Source organism: Equus przewalskii, chromosome 15, assembly GCF_037783145.1.
Source record: "Equus przewalskii isolate Varuska chromosome 15, EquPr2, whole genome shotgun sequence".
Classification (NCBI taxonomy): domain Eukaryota; kingdom Metazoa; phylum Chordata; class Mammalia; order Perissodactyla; family Equidae; genus Equus; species Equus przewalskii.
In genome coordinates this window covers 43307940-43328844 of record NC_091845.1, presented here as the reverse complement: position 1 = coordinate 43328844, position 20905 = coordinate 43307940, and the positions used below count along the sequence as shown (strand labels likewise).

Below are 20905 nucleotides of genomic sequence, written 5' to 3'. Positions count from 1 at the left end.
CGGATTCTGACTCCGGAAGTCTGGAGTGTGGTCTGAGATTCTGTGCTTCTCACAGGCTCCTCAGTGATGGTGATTCTGCGGATCTGTGGACCACACTTTGAGTAGTGAGGCTACACCCTATACTGTGGTCTTTAATGTTTTCCAACACACCCCTTACCATCAGTAGGCAGATGAGGACTGAGGTTTCCCAAAGCCTCTCTGTAATAATATGATCAGAACCTTGTTTCTTTGATCTTTAGACCTCAGAAAAGTCTACTCTGGAAAATTCCCTCGTGCTCTTTTGTCGTACACCCACTAGCAAGTTAGGTTTGGATGCTGGAGTGCAGTGAGGTGAAATCAAAGTGGGAGGGAAGAAGGTGGCAGGCTTGCTTCTCTCCCTAACTCACCTCGGGGATCAGAGAAGACTCTGTCTTCCTTTTCCTTTGTCTTTTTAATGTTTGGGGTTTTAAAAAATTTGTGTGTTTTGTGGCCTCCAGGAATAGGTGCTTATGTTCCCATCCTTAAAGCTGTAGTCACACCACTTCCCACCGAGAATCCCCTCATAAGCCCACCTGTGCCTGCTTGTCTCTAGGGTCAGAACATGTTCTGGGACATGGCTGTAGTCCTGAAAGCAACGCAGGAGGCACCTGCTGCTTCAACCCTTGGCAGCTACTCATTACCGGGGCCTCTGGCCAAGAGTGAGATACTGGAGACTCATGGGAGCATAACCTCTCTAGGTAAGGTTCAACCCCCTGATTAGTATCTGACCATTGGGCTTTCTCAAAATCTTTTCTGAGACTGGTGGTCTGGTCACCAGGCTTAAGCAACAGAGTGTTGAGACGTTGAAAATGTCAGGGAGAGCCGGATAGAGGAATGCTGAAAGATGCCTGTACATTTGTTACAGGAAGTGGCTTATTTTGCATATAGTCTCAAGATACCAGATGACACAGGTGAACATCAAATTCACTTTTTAATCACATTTATTGTTTAGCAAGTTTCATATCTATTCATACTGTCCTCTATGTGCTTTGTGTTTATTGTAGGTTGGTGAGCCTGCAAGGGAAGCTAGGTAACATAGGAAGGGTCAACTTTTCTGGTAATTTTGAGGAAATACCCTGGAGATGTTCTGATTTCATAGATCTTTATGTAAATTCTGGAGGATTTTGAGCAGTTGTGTCAACCATAATGTTGTTCAAAGCTAGATCTTCATGGAGGGTACCGATGGCTGGCTTATCACCTGGTTCTCTCTGAGCTGGGCCTCAGGATATGACTGACTAGCAATGGTGAAAGCTTGCCTATGAAGGAGTGACAGGTAACTGTGGATCAAGAATGTGGTAACCATGAGTCCTGTGTTTCTCAAACAATTGCCGAATGACTGCCAAGGCCCCTCTGGCACTTACATTCTCTGCACACCTGGTGCAGGGCTGTGCCTGAATGTTTTGAACCCACCGTCCTTCCTAGCCAATTCCTCAGTCACTTGTGGACCAAGTCGCTTTCTTAAACTAGTGTGGTGGGGAAGGTTAGGATTGCCACCTTTCATTTTCTTGTCTCTTCTTTAATTATTCCTTAAACTCAGCAGCTTCTATTCCCCGCTTTCTGCTTTCCATTCCATTCTCTCTGGTGCATTCCCCTGTCTATCACTTCTTCTCTGTTTCCTTGCTTTATCAGTCATCCATAGTCTTAACTCCAACAGCTGTATCTACCGACCAGAAGTGGCCACTGTTTTCCTTCTCTGCTGTTCCCAGCCAAGACTTACCTTTCTATTTTCTGTGCTGCCAGCTATTTCCATAGCAGCAGGTAATGGCGGGAACACTAAGCTCTAGAAATTAAGAGAGAGACCTGAGTGTAGTTGCCCTGCCTCTGATAATTCTGTGACCTTGAGCAAGTCCTTTCTCACTCTGGACCTCCCTTTCCTGTTGTCTGAGCTGGGAGGCATTCATTCAATAAATACAGGGTTTGTTGGGGGCCTGTATCCTGTGTGCTGGGCAGTGTGATAGGTGCTAGGGACACAGCACTGAATCGGACACTGCCCTGCCCTTTTTAATCTTCCCTACAAGTAAAGGAGAATAATTTCATCTTGATGGTAAAATCATATATATGAAAGTGCCTTGGGAATTTTAATGTGTTACTGGGTTGGTAAGGTCTGAGAGTTTTATCTGCAGCTTCCTATGTATTAATTAATATTGAATTTATTAAAGTTTATATGTTTAAAACCAAGTTTTTAAGCTTTTAAGTGTAACAGATTTTTGTTGCATTTATACATCTAGAAATATTTTTATAAAAATTAGAACACATACTTTTTCTTTAATTCATGTTTAGTTAAGCTTCAAGTTTTACAGATTAAATTTTTTAAACATTTTACTCTACTTACGTATCGATTTCCTCATATAAAAATTTTCCTGGGTCAGCCCCATGGTGTAGTGGTGAAGTTCAGTGCCCTCCTCTTTGGCGGCCTACGTTTGGTTCCTGGGCGTGGATCTACACCACTCACCAGAGCCACACTGTGGCAGCAACCCACATACAAAATAGAGGAAGATTGGCACAGATGTTAGCTCAGGGCTATTCTGCTTCAGCGAAAAAAAAGAATTCTTATTTTTAGTTCCTTAAATAAAAATGATATTAAATTGCAAATTTAATGTATCTAATTCTTTAAAATATTTCAAACACCCAAGTAGGCACACTTACAAATCTTATAATAAAATCTTCATGAAGGCACAGCTTTTCTAAATCTAATGAATTGAACTTATAAAGTTAGTAAATCAAATTACCTTTCATATCTCGGAATGCAGTCACCAGCTAAGAGGCAGACTCACACAGCATTTCAGAGCTCTTTTTTTTAAAGAATGGAAAATAGTTTTGATTCAAGACTTAATACTGCACCTTTGCTCTAGTTGAAAAACAAATGCGTTCTTGGTTTATTTCTTCATTATTTTTATATTTATTTCTGTACTTTCCTAGAGTTACAGTAATCCTACAAGATCCAAAAAGGATCTCAATACCATCTCAAACAAGCAAAGGTACAGATCCTAGGTTATTGGCCAGTTAATTGGCCAAGGAGATTTGAGCTTGAGCACACAGGATGATCCTTCATTCCCTTTTCTTAGACCCGAGGGACTTGCCAAGACCCTTGCTCTTATGTCATCCTTGTGATAAAACTGTTCTGTAACAACTGCACTAAGACCTACGCCACGGTTGTACCTGGTACTGTAATGATTTTGACATAAGGCATTATGCAAATCCAAGGAGTTGTTTCTGTTATTGGCCCTGATTGCTTCTGTAGTTCCCACTGGTCTTCATCTTTTATGTCTTTTTAACATTCTGAAGCTCAAAGTAAGGAGACCAGGAGTGAGGTCAAGGGAGAGAGTGAAGCTATAGGCTAAAGTATTCTTGAACTTTGTTCCTGTTGGAGAGATGCTTGGTAGGGGATCGGAGGCCCCCAGTGTCTGTGATGGAGGGTTAAAGGAAAAGAGGAGGTGAAAAAAAGCACGGAAGGAGACGTTACAAGGGAGAAAAATAAGATGAGAAGTAGGGGATGAAGAATAGTAGAGGGGCCAGCCCTGTGGCCGAGTGGTTAAGTCTGCATGCGCTGCTTCGGCGGCCCAAGTATTTGCCGGTTTGGATCCTGGATGCGGACGTGGCACCACTCATCAGGCCACGCTGAGGTGGCGTCCCATGTGGCACAACTGGAAGGATCCAGAACTGAAAAAAATACATATTTATACAACGATATACTGGGGGGATTTGGGGAGGAAAAATAAGCAGGAAAAAGAATAGTAGAGAACATAGAAGAAAGTAGTGATCAAAAGAAAAGCAGAAGAGGGGCCGGCCCAGTGGTGCAGTGGTTAAGTGCACACATTCTGCTTCAGCAGCCCGGGGTTCCCCGATTTGGATCCCTGGTGCAGACATTACACCGCTTGGCAAGCCATGCTGTGGTAGGCGTCCCACATATAAAATGGAGGAAGATGGGCACGGATGTTAGCTCAGGGCCAGTCTTCCTCAGCGAAAAGAGGAGGATTGGCAGCAGATGTTAGCTCAGGGCCAATCTTCCTCAGCAAAAAGAGGAGGATTGACAGCAGTTAGCTCAGGGCTAATCTTCCTCAAAAAAAAAAAAAGAAAAGCAGAAAGACATGAAACTACACAAGGAAAAGATCAGAATATTTCACACACAAAATATTTTTTTACATAAAAACCAGGAAAGGAGAGATGAAGAGGCAGTAGGATAAAGAGGTGGAAAAGTAGGGGAAAAGTAAGATAAGAACGAAGAGAAGAAGATGTAAAGACAGTTAAAACTACAGGGAGAAGAATGGAATAGATTAAGAAAAGACATCAGAAGAGTAGAAATAGAAATTACCAGAAAAAGAACTTCAGATTTCTTTTTGTTGTCACATTGGGGGCTCTGTTGTATCCAGCGCTCCAGCATTCCCTTTCTCCGATACTGTCTGTCTTATCTGATGCTTGTGATGCAATTTCATATTACCATGGTCCTATCCAGGCTACCAAACTGGGTTGGTTCCCTACCCTGCCGCCACAGTGCTTTGTACTACCAGACATCCCTGTCGCACCCACATCTCATTGGTGGGAGTCGCCTGTGCCAGTAGGATGTTCTAGGGGTGCTGGATTCCCTCTGTGCAGTTGCTGCAGCTCACAGCTTTACTGCTCACTTCTAAGTTGACACCACCAGTGGGAATACCTCCCTCCTCTGCAGGCTTGCCTCCCACTTCTGCTGGCCCTCATTTCTCTTGCCTCGTTATCTGAGTAGTTTTCCTGAGCTTGGTTTAATTCACAAATACTTATTATGGGTTCACTCTAGCAACACTGGGCTGCCTGGTGCACATTCCAGCGTCAAGGGTGGTGGGGGTGGAGAGGAGACACACATAAGGAACTATGATATTCCTGACTGCCTGACCCATTTTTGACACCATTAGGGTTCTGAGGCAATGTAGAGCAGCCAGAGACTAGTGAAGAGTTTTAAAACTTCAGGATGTTTTCGTGTTCTCGTAATATTTTTTTGGCATTATGGAGCAGGCTGTGCCATGCCTCATGCTTAACTCAAAAAGGTCACCTTTCCTTGACACAAGTCTAGGCTCTTTCCTCACATAAAGGGTAAGCTGTTTACTCTGTTCATGTTCTTTTCCAGTCCCTTCTAATATTGTCATCTGTCATCATATCAACTCCCATCCCCTAAGGTTCATCCTTCCTCCTGGCTCCCTTTGACCCACAGCACCCCTGGTCAGGTTAGAAGTCACAGCAGACACTCACAGAGCCACTCACTGATCTCCATGGCTGTTCTCAATAGTTGACATAGAGTAACTCAGTAAATCTTCTTGTGGTCTTACTGTCCTATTTTAGAGATAAGGAAACTGAGGCACAGAGAAGTTAAGTTACTACCCCAAAGTTATGCACCTGGTAAGTGGCAGAGCAGGGATTTGAAACCAGGCAGTCTCGCTCCAGGGTCCCTGTTCTTAACCTCTGTGCTGCACAGCCTCTTAGTGTTTCAGATACTTTTCGCTGCTGTAGCCCTCTTGGCATCCAGTATGACCCTTTCTGTCCATGTTTATTCCCTTCTTTGATACCCAGGATCAATATACACAAAAGCCTAAGTTGCCTAGATCTTTGTTAACAGAGAGCAGATCTCCCTGATTAACTGGAGGGTTGTAAGCAAATGCACCCTAAGTGGCTACAATAAGAAGACAAGCCTTGGGAAAGGCCATAACCGGTGTGAGAATTGTGAGATCTGTCTTACACAACCAGTAGGAGAACTGTCTGGAAACAGCTTCCCTGGCATGAGGCAGTGTGTTAAATGGCTAATGGAGGTAAGTGAAAGTGCTGGAAAGACCATGAGTCAGTGGATTCTGCTCTAGGTTGGGGGAGGGCACAGACCTGGCCGAAGAACCTGCAGAGAAGAGGTGACACATGAGAGAATTCTTTGCTTTGTTGAAGCCATTTTGCAGATACTGAAGTCACATACTTCCTGACCTTTCTGACTTGATGATCCTATTCTTTTTCTAGGCCAGAAATATCTGACATTTGTATTTTCTGTTTCTTGTTTCAGGTGCTGAAACCAAGAAGCCACAGTTACTGGTTCCAAAAACTGAGATATGTGATGAAGCAGAAAAACCCTTCATAATATCGGGAAGAATCCAGAAAGTCGACCTTCAAGGGCCGGAGTTAGGAGAAGCCTGTGAAAGAGGGAACGTGTTAAAGAGGCAGAGAATCAAGAGGGAAAAGAAAGATTTCAAACAAGTGCCAGTGAAGGACTGTCATGTACCTGAAAGCTTCAAAGAAGAAGAAGACCAGAAATTTCAGAAATCTGGGGAAAAATACAGCCTTAGTTCTGGCCCTGGTAGAAATCAGAAAAGCCAGCCTGGGCAGAAACCTTTCACATGTAGCGTGTGTGGGAAAGGCTTTAGTCAGAGTGCGAACCTGGTAGTGCACCAGCGCATCCACACTGGGGAGAAACCCTTCGAATGTCATGAGTGTGGGAAGGCCTTCATTCAGAGTGCAAACCTTGTTGTGCATCAGCGAATCCACACTGGACAGAAACCGTATGTTTGTTCAAAGTGTGGGAAAGCCTTCACTCAGAGTTCAAATCTGACTGTACATCAAAAAATACACTCCTTAGAAAAAACCTTTAAGTGCAGTGAATGTGAGAAAGCCTTCAGTTATAGCTCACAACTTGCTCGGCACCAGAAAGTCCACATTACAGAAAAATGCTATGAATGTAACGAGTGTGGGAAAACATTTACTCGGAGCTCAAACCTCATTGTCCACCAGAGGATCCACACTGGTGAGAAGCCCTTTGCCTGTAATGATTGTGGCAAAGCCTTCACCCAGAGTGCAAATCTTATTGTGCATCAGCGAAGCCATACTGGTGAGAAGCCATATGAGTGTAAAGAGTGTGGAAAAGCATTTAGTTGTTTTTCTCACCTTATTGTGCACCAGAGAATTCACACTGCAGAGAAACCTTATGACTGCAGCGAGTGTGGAAAAGCCTTCAGTCAACTCTCTTGCCTTATTGTGCACCAGAGGATTCACAGTGGAGACCTTCCTTATGTGTGTAATGAGTGCGGGAAGGCCTTCACATGCAGCTCCTACCTGCTTATTCATCAGAGAATCCATAATGGGGAAAAACCGTACACGTGCAATGAGTGTGGCAAGGCCTTCAGGCAGAGGTCGAGCCTCACCGTGCACCAGAGAACCCACACTGGGGAGAAGCCCTACGAATGTGAAAAGTGTGGTGCAGCTTTCATTTCTAACTCGCACCTCATGCGGCACCACAGAACCCATCTTGTTGAGTAACAAGGAAAGGAAGAGGAAGACCTCCAGGCATCGAGCATAACCTACTACCCGCCAAATCGGACACTCTTTGCTGTTTTCTTCCCCCTTTGTAAAAATGAGGCCCGCCATGTCTTTAAAAACAAGTTTTCAGGAGTGCAGCACAAAACACCAGATAAGCTTTTCAGAGGCTAATTTAAAGAAAATGAAAACTAAGTACCTAAAGGCAAGGACTTTGTTTTTAACTCTTCCCTAAGTGGTCCTGTAGTCTGAAATGGAATGTGGCTTTCTTAGAAATGGGTCATACAAAGCTAAGTGATAAAGATCCCATTTGGGGAAAGGTATTTTTCGCCTAATTTTGTTTGTTAAAACTCTGGTAATTTCTTGAGCAGCAAGCAGGTTACTGGTATAGGTCTGCCTAGTGGAATTCTGCAGCTTTGAACCTTGTAGTCTGGTATTTTGGGTTAAGCAGTGACTGGTTAAGGAGACCACTTGGAGTAGCAGTTCACCAATAACTCACCTATGAACATTTATAAGCTTTCCATTCCGTAGGTAATTTTAAAAAAATCAAAAAAACCTATTAACCGTCTACTGCTCCTAAAATGGACAGAAGTAAGAAACAGCCGTTTCCCTCATTGTCTATACCTCATGAACCTTGGTATGGTAGAGCTCTGGGGACCTCTGATGAGTCTCTTCTGACTGTTCCCAGTCTGCATGGCCAAGCACTTGAGGACTGACGGAGACAACACACTGGGGCCACAAATGCTGCTGGGCTTGATTCGTTTGCTAAGACCAACAACACTCCAAATAAGCCCTGATTTCCGTTGCATTCCACTGGAGTGAGATGCCCATAACAGCCCGCTTCCCAGACGGAGGAGTCAAAGAATAAAGCTTGCCTAGAGGCATGCCCATCTTGTCTCTGCTCTCCTTCTGCTCAGGCCCAGCCAGGGGGCTCTGTTTGGGTGTCATTCTCCCTTTCTGGATGGTCTTAGAACAAATAATGGAGCCCTTCTAATTCTTAGAGGACCAAAGAGGGAAATGAAGGGAGAAGGGGGAGGCAGAGTGGGATTCCTAAGTCTTAATTTCTTTTTTTCGAGAAGGTCAAAGATATTGGAATATGAAAACTTTTAGAGGGATGAAGAAACTGGCTACGGTAAGATACCTTTGTTACCATTGAGCCTTTACTCCTGGAAAAAATGATTTATAAAACTATGCAATAGGTAGAGTTATGTGATAATATTGCCTTGTATTTATATAGAACTGTATTCTTTCTTTGTGTACCTTCGTGTATAGAATCATGATACCCAGCACTTATCTCATGCTTTCACATAGATTGTTACCTTGATCCTTAGAACAGAAGCAGTGTTTGCCCCATTTACCTGAGAGTGGTCAGTTAACACAAGGCCAAGTAACAAGTGACAGCTTATATTCAAATTTAGGACCTAAATCCAGGTTCTCTTTGTTCCACCATGTTGTTTGTCTAACCACCTGTAACCCCACGCAAATCTGTGGAGAGCCTGAGAAAGGGGCATGTAGTCTCCTTTTCTGGTGAGGAAGCTATGATGACAGATTTGGGGGTGTGCCTTAGTCAGTGTGACTAGCAAGCAGCAAATCTCAGACTGGAATTTGAGTCTCCTGATTTCTGGATCTTTCTCTCCACCCGTCTCTCAGCATGCAGGAGCATTTATTGTAAATGCCACACCTGGTGATAAATAGTCTGGTGCAGCTCTTGTGCAGAAGTCCCATGCATTTATTGCCTCATTTCTACAAGACTGTTAATCAACATTGTGTTTGTAGTTTACAGAGCACTGTCACGTAGGGAAGGCAGACAGGAAAGCTTAATTTCCTCTTAACCTTTTTTCCCCTTCAACTACAGTTTTTCCTCAAAGCACGTGCAGCTTTTTTTTCCCAGTTTCCCTCTAAATCATACAGACACAAGTACAAGAAATCAGTGGGATTCAAAAGTAAGAATCAAAAATGCTCATGCCCTCACTGACCCTGACAGTGACTGTTCCTGTCCCCCTGTCTGAGATTGGAGAGACCCGAAGATAACAACACGTATCTCTGCTGAGACTGGGAACAAGTGAAGTTTTTCTTCCTGCATGATCAGGAAGCTCATAAGAGAGGGAGAGCAGATCTGAAAATTTGGGATAAACTAGTGACCTTGACCCACCAAGAGGCTAGAAGTATGCTATGCTGAAAGATATTAGCTAGGATTTATGACCATTAAGGCAATTAAGCTATTTTTAGCTTCATGTATATTCATCCCCATAATTGAATACTCAGTCAAGGATGATTGTGATTTCCTGGATAAAGATTTCCATTCATATGTGGTTCAGAAAAGCTACCCAGGTAATTATGATATAAAGCTAGGTTTGGGAATCGCTGACCCAACCTTGCAGTAAAGCAGTGGTTTTCAACCTTGGCTGCATGTTAGAATCACCTAGGGCACTTTAAAGTTTTTCTCTTCCCAGCCCTCAGTATTTTTTATTACTCCGGAGGGGAATCTAATATGCAGCCAAGGTAGTGAGCCGCTGCAGTCAAGTAAAGCCTGCAGACCAGGAATATGTGCCATCAGAGGTGGAGAGGGGAGCTCCAGTATAAGGATCTGGATGGGGAACATGTTCTGTGTGGTTTCAGTAGAACAGGACACTAACCACATTGGCTACACTGGGGGTCCTTCTGTGGCTCTGCCAACCCTTGGCTGCTAGGATTCTGTGACCTAACTTATTTTATCTGTATTTTAAGTGAATATACCAAACATTTTATATAAGCAAACTAAATTTTACATAATGTGCTTTTATGTTCCTCATTCAACAAAATGGCTTTTTACATTTCTGCTTGTATTTCATCTCCAGGTCTGGGTTTCCACAAACCTGCACCCAGGTTCAGGACCCCCAGTCCTGCACAAATCGTGTGAGCCTGGTGGATTACTAGATGGATGAGATCCTTCCCCAGCTAATAACAACTCTTCCTCCCAGTCCAGTTCCAGCCCTCAAAATAAATTACAAGCCTTCTTTTTCTTCATGGTTTCGGATAGGGGAAGAGTGACTACCCCTTGTCAGAGTTGGCCTTGGTTTTCCTTTTCCTTTGGGTCATCTCCCTCCTGCCTTGGCTGGGCTTGCTAGAAATGGACGGGAACTTTGAAACCCCATTTTTGTAAGTTGCCAAGAGCTATCAGAGTTTTGGCTGTCAAAGAGCCAGGGCTAACAGTGGGCATTAAGGGTAGAGTCAAGAAGTCTGTCCTTACTCTCAAATGAGACCAACAGATGTGTGTTAAGTGGAGCACAGGGATGCAAAAGTAATAATGAAATCGTGTATGTGCATTGGGAGTATGGGGGAGAGATTTCATCAACACACACACATAGAACACAGAGAAGAGATTCTTCATGAACACACACCCTCTCAAACAATGGGCATGAATTCCTCCAGGCTCAGGAAGAGGTGTCTTTGGGCAAAGCTCATCCTTTCTCTGTGTTCTGGGTCCCTTCCCTCCCTGGCTGAGGCAGTTGTCCTCCCACATCCATTGTTTTCTCCACTTGCTCCTCCATCCAGTGTGCCTAAGCTTTCTAGAGTTACAGCCCCTTTGGGAATCTGATAAAGGTTGTGGCTCCTCTCCTGGAGAAATAAGATTGTACATTCAGTTTTGTGCTCGTTTGTGGGGACATATAGGCTCCCCAGAGCCAATCCAAGGATCTTCTAGGGCCTAAATTCTCACCTGGGGATGCACCATATAATCGCCAGTGACTTTTTTTTTCCCCTGGTGAGGAAGATTGGCCCTGAGCTTAACATCTATTGCCAATCCTGCTCTTTTTGCTTAAGGAAGATAGTCGCTGAGCTAACATCTGTGCCCATTCCTCTATTTTATATGTGGCACACTACCACAGCATGGCTTGATGAGCGGTGTACAGGTCTGCACTCGGGATCTGAACCCGCGAACCCCAGGCCACTGAAGCAGAGTGTGTGAACTTAACCACTGTGCCACCGCCCCAGCCCAACCAGTGACATTTTTAAAAAATGAGATCAGAGTACAGTCTCTGTAAGGATGTTGCCTAGACACGCATCCTTTTAAATCTTGCTCTTCATGGGTTCCCTCCCTCAGCAAATGGCATTATTCCCACCACTTGGGGCACCCAGACTGGAAACACAGCAGACATTTCTGGCTTTCTATATATGATTTGTTCATTACAAAAATACTTACTAGGCACTCTCTTTGCGGCAAACATGGTGCTAGAACCTGGGGTGCCAAGGTAAATAAGGTCTACCGAACCCTCATTTCATGTCTGTCATGGGGAAAATGTCTGGATCACTTAATGTGATTTACTAAATTTCATAATCTCCAACCTTCTCTCCACTTCCTGTGCACCTTTTACTGCAGCCTTGAAGTGTGTGCTTGCTCTTCTCTGTGCCTTTGCTCACACCATCCTTGCTGCCTGTGATACCTCACCGCCACTCCCTACCCAGCCCCCATCTACTTTGCCTAACCTTAGGCTCCTTTTAAGATTTGGTTCAAGTCCTGTCTCTGGGAAACGTCAGACTGCCCTATGGCCAAGGGCATATTTAGAAGTATAGAATAGCATGATAGGATATGTATCCAGAGTTTTACTTTATGCTTCGAAGTGAAAAAAATCTGGATTCAAAATTGCATATATACTACCGTTCTCGTATTATATTGTTGTTACATGAACTATATACTATTAAAAAGTATATAGATAAATTACCTGAAGGAAATATAAGGAAATGTAAGTGGTTAAGTGACTTTTTCACAGCCATACAGATGGTAAATTGCAGAGCTTAGGCTCAACCCAGGTCCTATGGATAATACCATTATGGGTGATTAAAAGGGTTTTTTTGTTTTTCATACTTTTCATGTTTTCTATAAGGAGCAAGGATTTTATAATCAGGAAAAAGTATTTATTATATTTACATGTTTAGTTTTATTCTATTAACTATAAATAGCGTCTCAATTCCCCGTTTTGTAAGATGTGGGATGCACGCTGCCTTTTCCTTCTCTCCTTTTCCACCTCTCTGCCTTTGACAGTGTCAAGTCTGATCATCTTGAATTCTGTTCTGTAACTATAGTTACTCTTTTATGCTTTGTTTATTGATTTGTTCTGAAAGTTGAAAATAAACAACGTGAGTGTTATGATGACCATGCAAATGTTGTTCACTGCAGATGTAAGTTGCTTGCTATTCTGTTTCCTTTTTAGAGCATTTTGTTTTTACAGAAGTTTGTAGTTACCTTTCTTTTCCCCTTGTACTGATTGCTTTTAGCACATCCTCAGCTATTTTCAAATTCTCCATCCAATTAGATACTCTGTTGAGTCCCCTTTTCTTCCAGTATATTTCCCTTCCAGAGGCCTCTGCTCTCGTCTCTCCCTGTTCTTTTTGCCTACTGTTCTGTTGTTACACTGGGCCCCGTTGTGTCCTGATTTTCCTATCTTCTTCTTTCTTCATTTCCTCCCTCATTTCACTGCAGTGTGTCTAAGTCATTTGCCAAGAAAGAGTATGTGAAAGGCAAAACTGAGTGCCTATATATCTAAAACAACGTTCTCTGCTGTCTCATTTGATTTGGCAGTTTGACTGGCTCTGGAGTTCCAGGTTGAAAAATTATCCCCAGAAGTTTTTAGGCGTCGCTTCACTGACTTACACCAACTACTGTTGCTAATGAGATGTTGATCCAGCCTGATACTTCTTTCTTGGACAATCAGCAAATAATAGTTACATTACTGTAATGTGTTCCCCCACCCCATGCTTGGAAGCTTTTAAAGTCTCCTCTTTATCCTTGGTGTACTCAATTCCCTGGTGTAGCCAGTGGAATTTTTCAATCTAGCCACCTCAGGTACTTCTACTCTTGGAAATTTTCCTGTGTTATTTACATGACAGTTCCCCCTTTCCATACTTTTTGTTTTTGCGCTTTGTGTAATTCCTGTCAATCAAATGTTGGACCTTCTAGATTAATCCTCAACTATTTTCTCTATTGTTTGCATTTCCTTGTCTTGTGCTGTTTTCTGGGAGAGTACGTTGATTATTTTTCAACCTTTTTAGTGAATTTTTTGTTTAGGCAGTAATTTAACTTCTAGGAGCCTTGTTTTCTGTTTGTTCTTTTTCTGTAGCATGTTCTCGTTTTAGAGATACCTCTCAAATCTGAGTATTCTAACTAGAAAGGTTTTCTTAAAAGTCTCTTCTGTCACCTGAATTATCTCATCCTCTTCATGCCTCTGTCCCTGGGTCCTTTTTTCTCTCTGTTTATCTTCTTTGCTATCATTGGAGACTCCTCAAATAGGTTGATTCTTACTGATACACACACAAATACACATAAATATATCCGTGTGTGCATCAAAAGCCCAGTTGAGACCTCTGTGTGTGGCAGTGGGATTTGATGGGTAAAAGTCTCCCTCTAGAGTGATCAGTAGGGAGCAGGCTGTTTCCCTGCAGACCTCTAAAAGCCAGAATGCAGACATCTTTTGTCTGGGCCTCTTCGTTTCTCTAGCCAAAAGTCCTCTGATGCTTTTGCCTGGGGTTTGGATGCTGTGCATGCTTCTCTAGAGTGAGAGAGACGAGAATCACAGACTTGCGGTCAGTGCTTTTATTTTTAGCCCCACTTCTCCCTCCAGCCCTTCATTGTACCTGGGTTTTCCAAGTCCCAAGGAGCTCTGAGGTTTGGCAGGGTGGATGAGCTCCCTCTTGGCGTTGTGTTGCCCTCAGCAAGCATTCCAAGCTGTTACTTCCTCCACCCAACTTTCTCAGTTACCACTTCATCCATTTTCCATCTTCTAGAAATTTGTCCCCCTTATCCCATCATTGTTATTTATACATTTTAGACCATTTTAATCCACGATCATTTAGGGGAAGCTAAACCATTTAAAAAATGTTGATATCATTTGATACAGTAGTACCCCTTTTAGAAAGCTGTCCTAAAGATGAATACAGTGATTTATATACTTGTCCATGTTGTTATTTTACAAAAAAATGGAAACAACCCAAGTGACTAACAGTAAGGGAATGATTAAATTACGATATGATGAATATTACGCAACCACTAAAAATAATAATTTAAGGGATCTTTAGTGATATAAAATGTTCACAATAATATTAAATGAAAAATGCAAAGTACAAAATTAAATAATGTGTAGAGAGAGCCCAGTTTTATTAAATCCACCTGCATAGAAAAGACTGGAAGGACATAAGTACATTGGGTGTTAACAGCGGTTAAGTTTTCCTGTGCTATCTACATTTTCTCCAATGAGCCTGAATTACTTTTATAATCAGGAGGGGAAAAGTTAATAAAAGAGAAAGATCATGGCTTGTTCAGAGTGGTGAGATGTTGTGGAGTGTGGAATGAGTAGTGAGGGGCAGCAGAATAAGAGTCTGGGGAAACGAGGTGCCCAGTTACCAAGGACCTAACACCCCACTTACGAGTTCAGCAGGGGAATATGTGTAACGCCAGTGTTTGTGACATACAGTTGTGGCTGGACTGTGGAAGCCAAGCTGGTGAGAGGAGAAAGGAATCCTAGAGACCACACAGATAGCTTTTGTTAGAGTCCAGGAGAGACTATGGGATTCTGACCCAGGCAGTGGCAGGGAGCCACGGGAGAAGGGACTGATGAAATGAGCAGACCTTAAAGGGCATGGAAGATGGAGCAGCAGATTCCCAAGCCAGAAATGTGGGCCTCCACACCCTGGTGAGACATTACCTGTGACAAATGGAGCCTGGCCCAGGCCTGAGAGGCCCTGGTTTCCTTGTGCTTCAATGGGTCCTTCCTGTGTTCACAGTGGCTCACACCTCTGTGGTCTTGGGAGGAGGGTGGGGGGAGACAACCTAACCCCAGCAGGCTGCTGGGCTACCCAAGTGCCCCTCCTGGCCAATAGCAAGGTTGTAACTACTCCATTAGTTGAAGGGTTCCTGTGTGCTGGCACAGTGCTAAATGCCAGATGTCCTTTATCTCATTTAATCCTCACCTGAGGAGGGAGCTGCTTTTATCCCCATTTTCTTTTTTTTTTTTTTTTAAAGATTTTATTTTTTCCTTTTTCTCCCCAAAGCCCCCCCGGTACATAGTTGTGTATTCTTCGTTGTGGGTTCCTCTAGTTGTGGCATGTGGGACGCTGCCTCAGCGTGGTCTTACGAGCAGTGCCATGTCCGCGCCCAGGATTCGAACCGACGAAACACTGGGCCGCCTGCAGCGGAGCGCGCAAACTTAACCACTCAGCCACGGGGCCAGCCCCTTTTATCCCCATTTTCAAAGCCAGTTGTCACAGTTGGGATTAGAATAACTCTGAGGCCAAAGCTGTGCTCCTTTCTCCCAGGCTGCTTTCTCAGTGTGCCTCCGGGGACTCCTCTCCTCATCTGCAAATTCTCTGTTAGGCTGGAAGAACAATGCTTGCCTGTGCTAAAAAGTGCAGTGGCTGGAAAGCAAACAGTGAAGAGTAAGTCTCCCTCCCAGCCCAGAGTGCCCCAGGAAGGAGTACCCCAGAGACAACTGTTGGAAATTTCTCGAGGATCCTTCCAGAGATGGTCCATTCATTTACAATCGTATGTATCCCCCTTTAAACACACACATACACACTCATACATGAGCTTAGGATATGCACTGTCTACGCCCTGCTTGTTTCACTTAGTGTGTCTTGCAGATGGTTCTTTATTAGCCTGTAAGAGCTACCTCATTGTTTTTTTCACTGTTGTAATATCCCATTGTATGGATGTACCCTGATGCATGTAGTGAGTGTCCTGTTGGTGGGGTTCTTTTCTCTGTTATTGCAAACAATCCTTTGCTGAATATCCCGGCACACAGTCCTTGGTTTGTGTGCAACCTTGCAGAATAAATTGATAAATCAGAGGGCAGGTGCATTTGAAAGAAACTGTAAATTTGGTCCTAGAATGTGTATGAAAAGGCCCATTTATCTGAATCCTCTATAAGAATATTTGTTTTCTGATCTGAGAAATGAAAATCTCTCATATTTTAATTTGTGTTCAGTTATGAGTGAAACTGGATATCGAGTCCTGTGTTTAAAAGCCGTGTGTATCTTTTTTTCTGCGAATTGCTTGTGTTCTTTAGCAGATTTTCTGTTGGAGTGGTGATCCTTTTAAAAATTGATTTGTGTAAACTCTAGTAAAGAAACTACCTTCTTACCTGCCATATGTGTTGCAAGTATTTTCCCCAATTTATAGTCCTTTTACTTTAATTTTTGTTCTTTGGATATTTACGATTTAATGTCAAATCAAAGACTTCCCCTCTTCAATATTATACATTTCTCCCATGATTTCGTCTAGTCTTTTGAGATAGGTTCATTTGAAATTCATTTTGGAGTAAGGACCAGTTGGGTCCTGGCCCGGCCGCCCGCCTGCCCCTTCTCCGGCGTCCAGCAGGAGGAACAGAGCAGGAGAACCACAATGAAGAAGACACCGCCCGGCTTCCTAGAGCTGCCGTGCGAGAGTCTGCAGCTGGGTTCTTCTGCCGCCCGGAACGGTTGACTGAGCAGCGCCTGGGCGCCGAGGGTTTGGGGTCTACGCTCCACGACCGACCGGACCGGCGGCAGCACCGCCGCCTCGCGCTCTGGTGGGCAGAGCAGGGGTCGCAGGGGCGGAAGCGGGGAGAGGAGGAGGGGCGGGGTGGGGAAGGCGTGCTGGGGATGGAGGAGGAGGAGGGGGCCGCAGTCTGGGGCGAGGGAGAGGGAGGACGCGGCCGTAGTCCAGCGCTCGGAGGGAAATCGAAAGAGGGGCTGCAGTCCGTGGTCGGCGAGGGGAAGGTGGAGGCTGCAATGGTGGTAGGGCTGGGAGGAGTGTTGGGGATGGGCAGGACCTGCAGGGGATGAATCCGCGATGGGGCTGGGAAAGAGCAGAGACGTGGTAGAAGGGGTGGCGGGCCAGGAGAGGGGTCAGACGGGAGCGGGGGGGGTGGAGTAGTGGAGTAGTTAGAAAAGGAGGGGCTCAGTCCAGGGCGAAGGAGGCTTCCTCCACGATCCTGGGACCCCGGTCCTGCCCTGCTCATTTCCTGGGCCTTGAGTGGGCGGGGCACGAGCCAGGCCTGCTGCTGGGGACAAAATTATTTTCGCAAACTTCCTGGTGGAGAAGAGGGCATTCTAGGCTGGCACTGCCCCTCACTTACCCCCAACCCGGGGCAAATCCCCAAGCTCTCTGAAAGTGGGTCCCTTCTGCCCCACCTCCACCCGGGGTGTGAGGCTGTGATGAAATGAGGGGTTTAAAATGGCTTTGTAACCATAAAAGGCTGCACTTTCAGGGGCTGGCCCGTGGCCGAGTGGTTAAGTTCGCGGGCTCTGCTTTGGTGGCCTAGGGTTTCACCAGTTCCGATCCTGGCCGCAGACATGGCAGACCTTGTCAGGCCATGTTGAGGGAGCGTCCCACGTGCCACAACTAGAAGGACCCACAACTAAAAGACAATATACAACCATATAGGGGGGGCAGGGGGGGGCGGTTAAGGAGAGGAAGAAGCAGAAAAAAAAAAAGGCTGCACTTGCAATGCACAGGCCTGCCATATTTCTACTGGAGGATAGGGTAGGCATGGCTTAAAAAAACCAAGCCTTTCTTGATTGGGAAAACTTTTTTACTTTCACAGTTCAGCATGGGGTGCAGTTCCTGCTGATTGCCTTACACGCAGGGATCTGTGGGAGAAGCTGCCGGGCAGCCTTTCCTTTTTTAATCCCCTTGGTGGTGGGCCCTGAGCTGGGCTGAGACTGGAGCCAGCAAAAGCTTCAGCCCAGCTCAGCTGACTCTTGCCACTGGAGCTGGGCTGGATTCCCCATCACCGCCGCTGAAAGTGTTACACCAAATCTACCTGGAGCTTAGAGGGTAATAAGCAGAGGCCTTGGCTGTTGAGGGGACAGGAAACAGGGGAGATGTGAAGTCATAACTCAGGTCCCAAAAGGTAGACTCTGTTTAGAGTAGCGTTCAAGGAGCACTGTGCTGAGGAAGGAGCCAGATGGTTCTGTGACCCCTAGGGTCAGAAGCAGCCATGAGGGGATATTATCAGGAAGTAAGAGTCTCTGGCAGGGTCTGGACCCAAGGCAGAAGCAGGAGGGATGGTCCCTGGTCCCAAAGAGCTGTGGGGGCTGGAGTGGCTTCCAGAGGCTGGGGTGGGCCGGAGCACCCCTCCTTCCTTCCATCCTGCTGGGCACTGCTGGGCCTTTGGAACAGTGGGTGCCCACTGTTGTAAGCTGTATTCACCTGGGCCTGGTCCCAAGGCTGGCCAGGTAACACTCTGAACCCAAAGAAGCCACCATCAGGAACACGTCAGGGTTTCCTCTCTGCCATCACTTCGGGTTGAGTGAGAATGTGATGCACACAAATGAGGACAAGCCCTATGAGCCTGAAGGAGGAGGAGCACCAGGCCTGTGGCTCTGGCCTTGGGAACGCCACCAGCAGGGCTGAGGGCGGGCATTTCCCATGCGAGTATGGTAGACTACAAGCAAAGGTGAGAGGTGGGAAGATGGGCTGGCCCTAGAAGAGGGTAGTACAAGGACCAGGGGTTGCTAGGGTAGGAGTTGGACTCATCTTCTGGCTCTCTCATAAGCCATTCTTTTTTCCCTCATGGGGCCTGGGACCTTAGCTATGTGAACCAAGATACACTGGGCTCGTTTCTTATTAACTCAGTGTCCAAGTGGCCAGCTCGTACTAAGTGCCAGGTGCCAGGCAGCCATGAGGGGCCCTTTAGGACCTGTTTTGCCTCTGACTAGTTGGGTCACCTCAGGAAAGTCACAAAACCCCGAGTCAATTTCCTCTCCTGCCCAGCCAGCTTCACAGGGTGGTGTGGATCAAAGGAGAGTGGAGCAGGACAGGGCTGTAAGCTGATCAGTCTTGTGGTATTGCTGTGATCATTAACCAGGCTGAGCTCCTCATCCAAGAAGAGAAGGTATGCTCTTTGGGAGGGATGCTTCTGCAAGCTGTATGGGGCCAGCATCCCCTCCGGTAGATGACTCTTCGGTATATGCCTTTTTTGCCTTCCAGCTCCAGACCTTCCCAGAAAGTTTGCCTTGGACTTATTATGGGCTGTCCCCACTGCCCACCAGTGAAGGGAATGGGAGAAGGTAGGGCCAGCACTTTGACCACTTTTAGCTTCCTCTCCCAAGGCCAGCTGTGGACTTTTTCTCCAACATTTCTTTCCAGATTTCAGATCCAGCCTGGTGACAACAGCATGAGATCTGGGATGAGAAACCCACCCTGAGAGTAGGGCCAGAGGCTCCTCTGACTTCAGCCCTCCAAGGCTACCTGCTGCCTGGGACCCACCTGGTTCCTGTCCTGGGGGCCACTGCTGGGGAAGTGCTGCTGGAGCTGAAGCAAGGGGCCTCAGCCAGGCTGGGTAAGGCTGCTTTCCACTGGCCTTGGCCTCCAGCCCTCCAAAATGTGGGTGATACTCTCTGAAACTCTCAGCAGAGTGGGCCTCTTGGGAACCCAGGCTTCAGGGCCTGGCCTCCCCTCAAGGCTGTCAAACAGGGTCCATGTGTCTCCGGAAAGACTGTTTTCCTCCTGGTCAGTTAGCAAATATCTCTTTGAGAATTACATCAATGTGCTGAGTTGTCAGTGGAGGAAGTCACCAGAATGTGACCCACAGCTCTGTGAGCAAACCTGGCTCTGGTGCCAGGCCAGGCTGGAGGCCACAAGGGATCTGTTTACCAGATGTGGCCAGCCCATCATAGCATCCCAATTTCACATTGATTAGACACGTTACTTTCCTGGGCTATGACCCCAAATCCTTTCTAATAACCCCAGTGAACAAAGAACCCAACAGATTCTCACCCCTTGGTTAGCTGTGGCTATCTGGCAGACAGAGTGGTCCTGAGGATGACTTTCACTACAAGGCTGGTTTTCAGAGCCTTCCTGAGCATTTTCCCAGATGTGCACTAGCACTAAGTTTTCTGGGGTCTGAGGGAAACAGGACAGAAGCATGCTTTACCTAACCTGGCAAATCTGAGGGCAGGGACTATGCCATCCTAACATTGTGTCCTCACAGAGACTTGATAAGTGCACCAGGTTAAGAAGGCTATAGGCATAATAGGATTCAGCTGTTGCCCTGCAGAAACTCATAGCCTAGTTGGGAAGATAAGATCAACACACGGGAAAGAGAAACCTAATTTGCCAAAGAAATGGGGATGGATGGCAGAGGTAGTCAAAGATAGAGGAGAGGGCAGTCACAGGGAGCTGTGGGAGGGATGGAAGAAGACTCCCTGAAGGAGGTGCGACCTGAGCCAGGCCCAGATGATGGATGGATGGATGGATGGGTGGATGGATAGGTAGGGGGGGGATGAGCAATTTTGGTGAGTAGAAAGTCAAGGATAAGATGCTCTAGGCCATGAGGAAGATGAGAGAAAAGACACAGAAGCAGGAAATAATTCTTGGGGAGCGTGAGCACAACCAGAAAGCTGAGGAAAGCCCATAAAGGGGTAGGAGAATGGGAGATAAAAACAAACTGAGGGGTAGGGCCTGACTGAGGCAGACCCTGGCCATCTCTACCCTCAGGAAAGTTGTCTGCTGTTCAGGAATCCGCTCAAAACCAGTTTGACCAGGTAGCACCCTTTCCCAGTGTTGGGCTTGAGTCTTTCCCTTCCTGGCTCTCCCATGCCCATAGGGAGAAACCTGGGCCTCTCTGCTAAGGAGCTTCCTTAGCATTGTCACACTTCCCTGCTTTTCCAGCTCTCC

The 20905-nt window shown here is 45.8% G+C and overlaps 1 protein-coding gene across 5 annotated transcripts in view; it reads left to right on the top strand.

The window, feature by feature from the left end:
• The window catches only part of LOC103565117 (zinc finger protein 501), a 74287-nt gene that overhangs the window by 4133 nt on the left and 49249 nt on the right, over positions 1-20905 (top strand). For 2 of the 5 annotated variants that reach the window (XR_011527021.1, XR_011527022.1), the window contains exons 3-6: positions 572-716; positions 6032-8407; positions 10113-15230; positions 15477-16389. Coding sequence is in view for 1 of the 5 variants with exons in the window: in XM_070575682.1 (XP_070431783.1) it covers positions 572-716; positions 6032-7211 (1325 nt within the window). In the remaining 4 variants the exon portion in view is untranslated. Of the gene's footprint in view, positions 1-571; positions 717-6031; positions 15231-15476; positions 16390-20905 lie in introns of those variants that run through there. The other 3 variants (XR_011527019.1, XR_011527020.1, XM_070575682.1) reach the window with 2 other exon arrangements.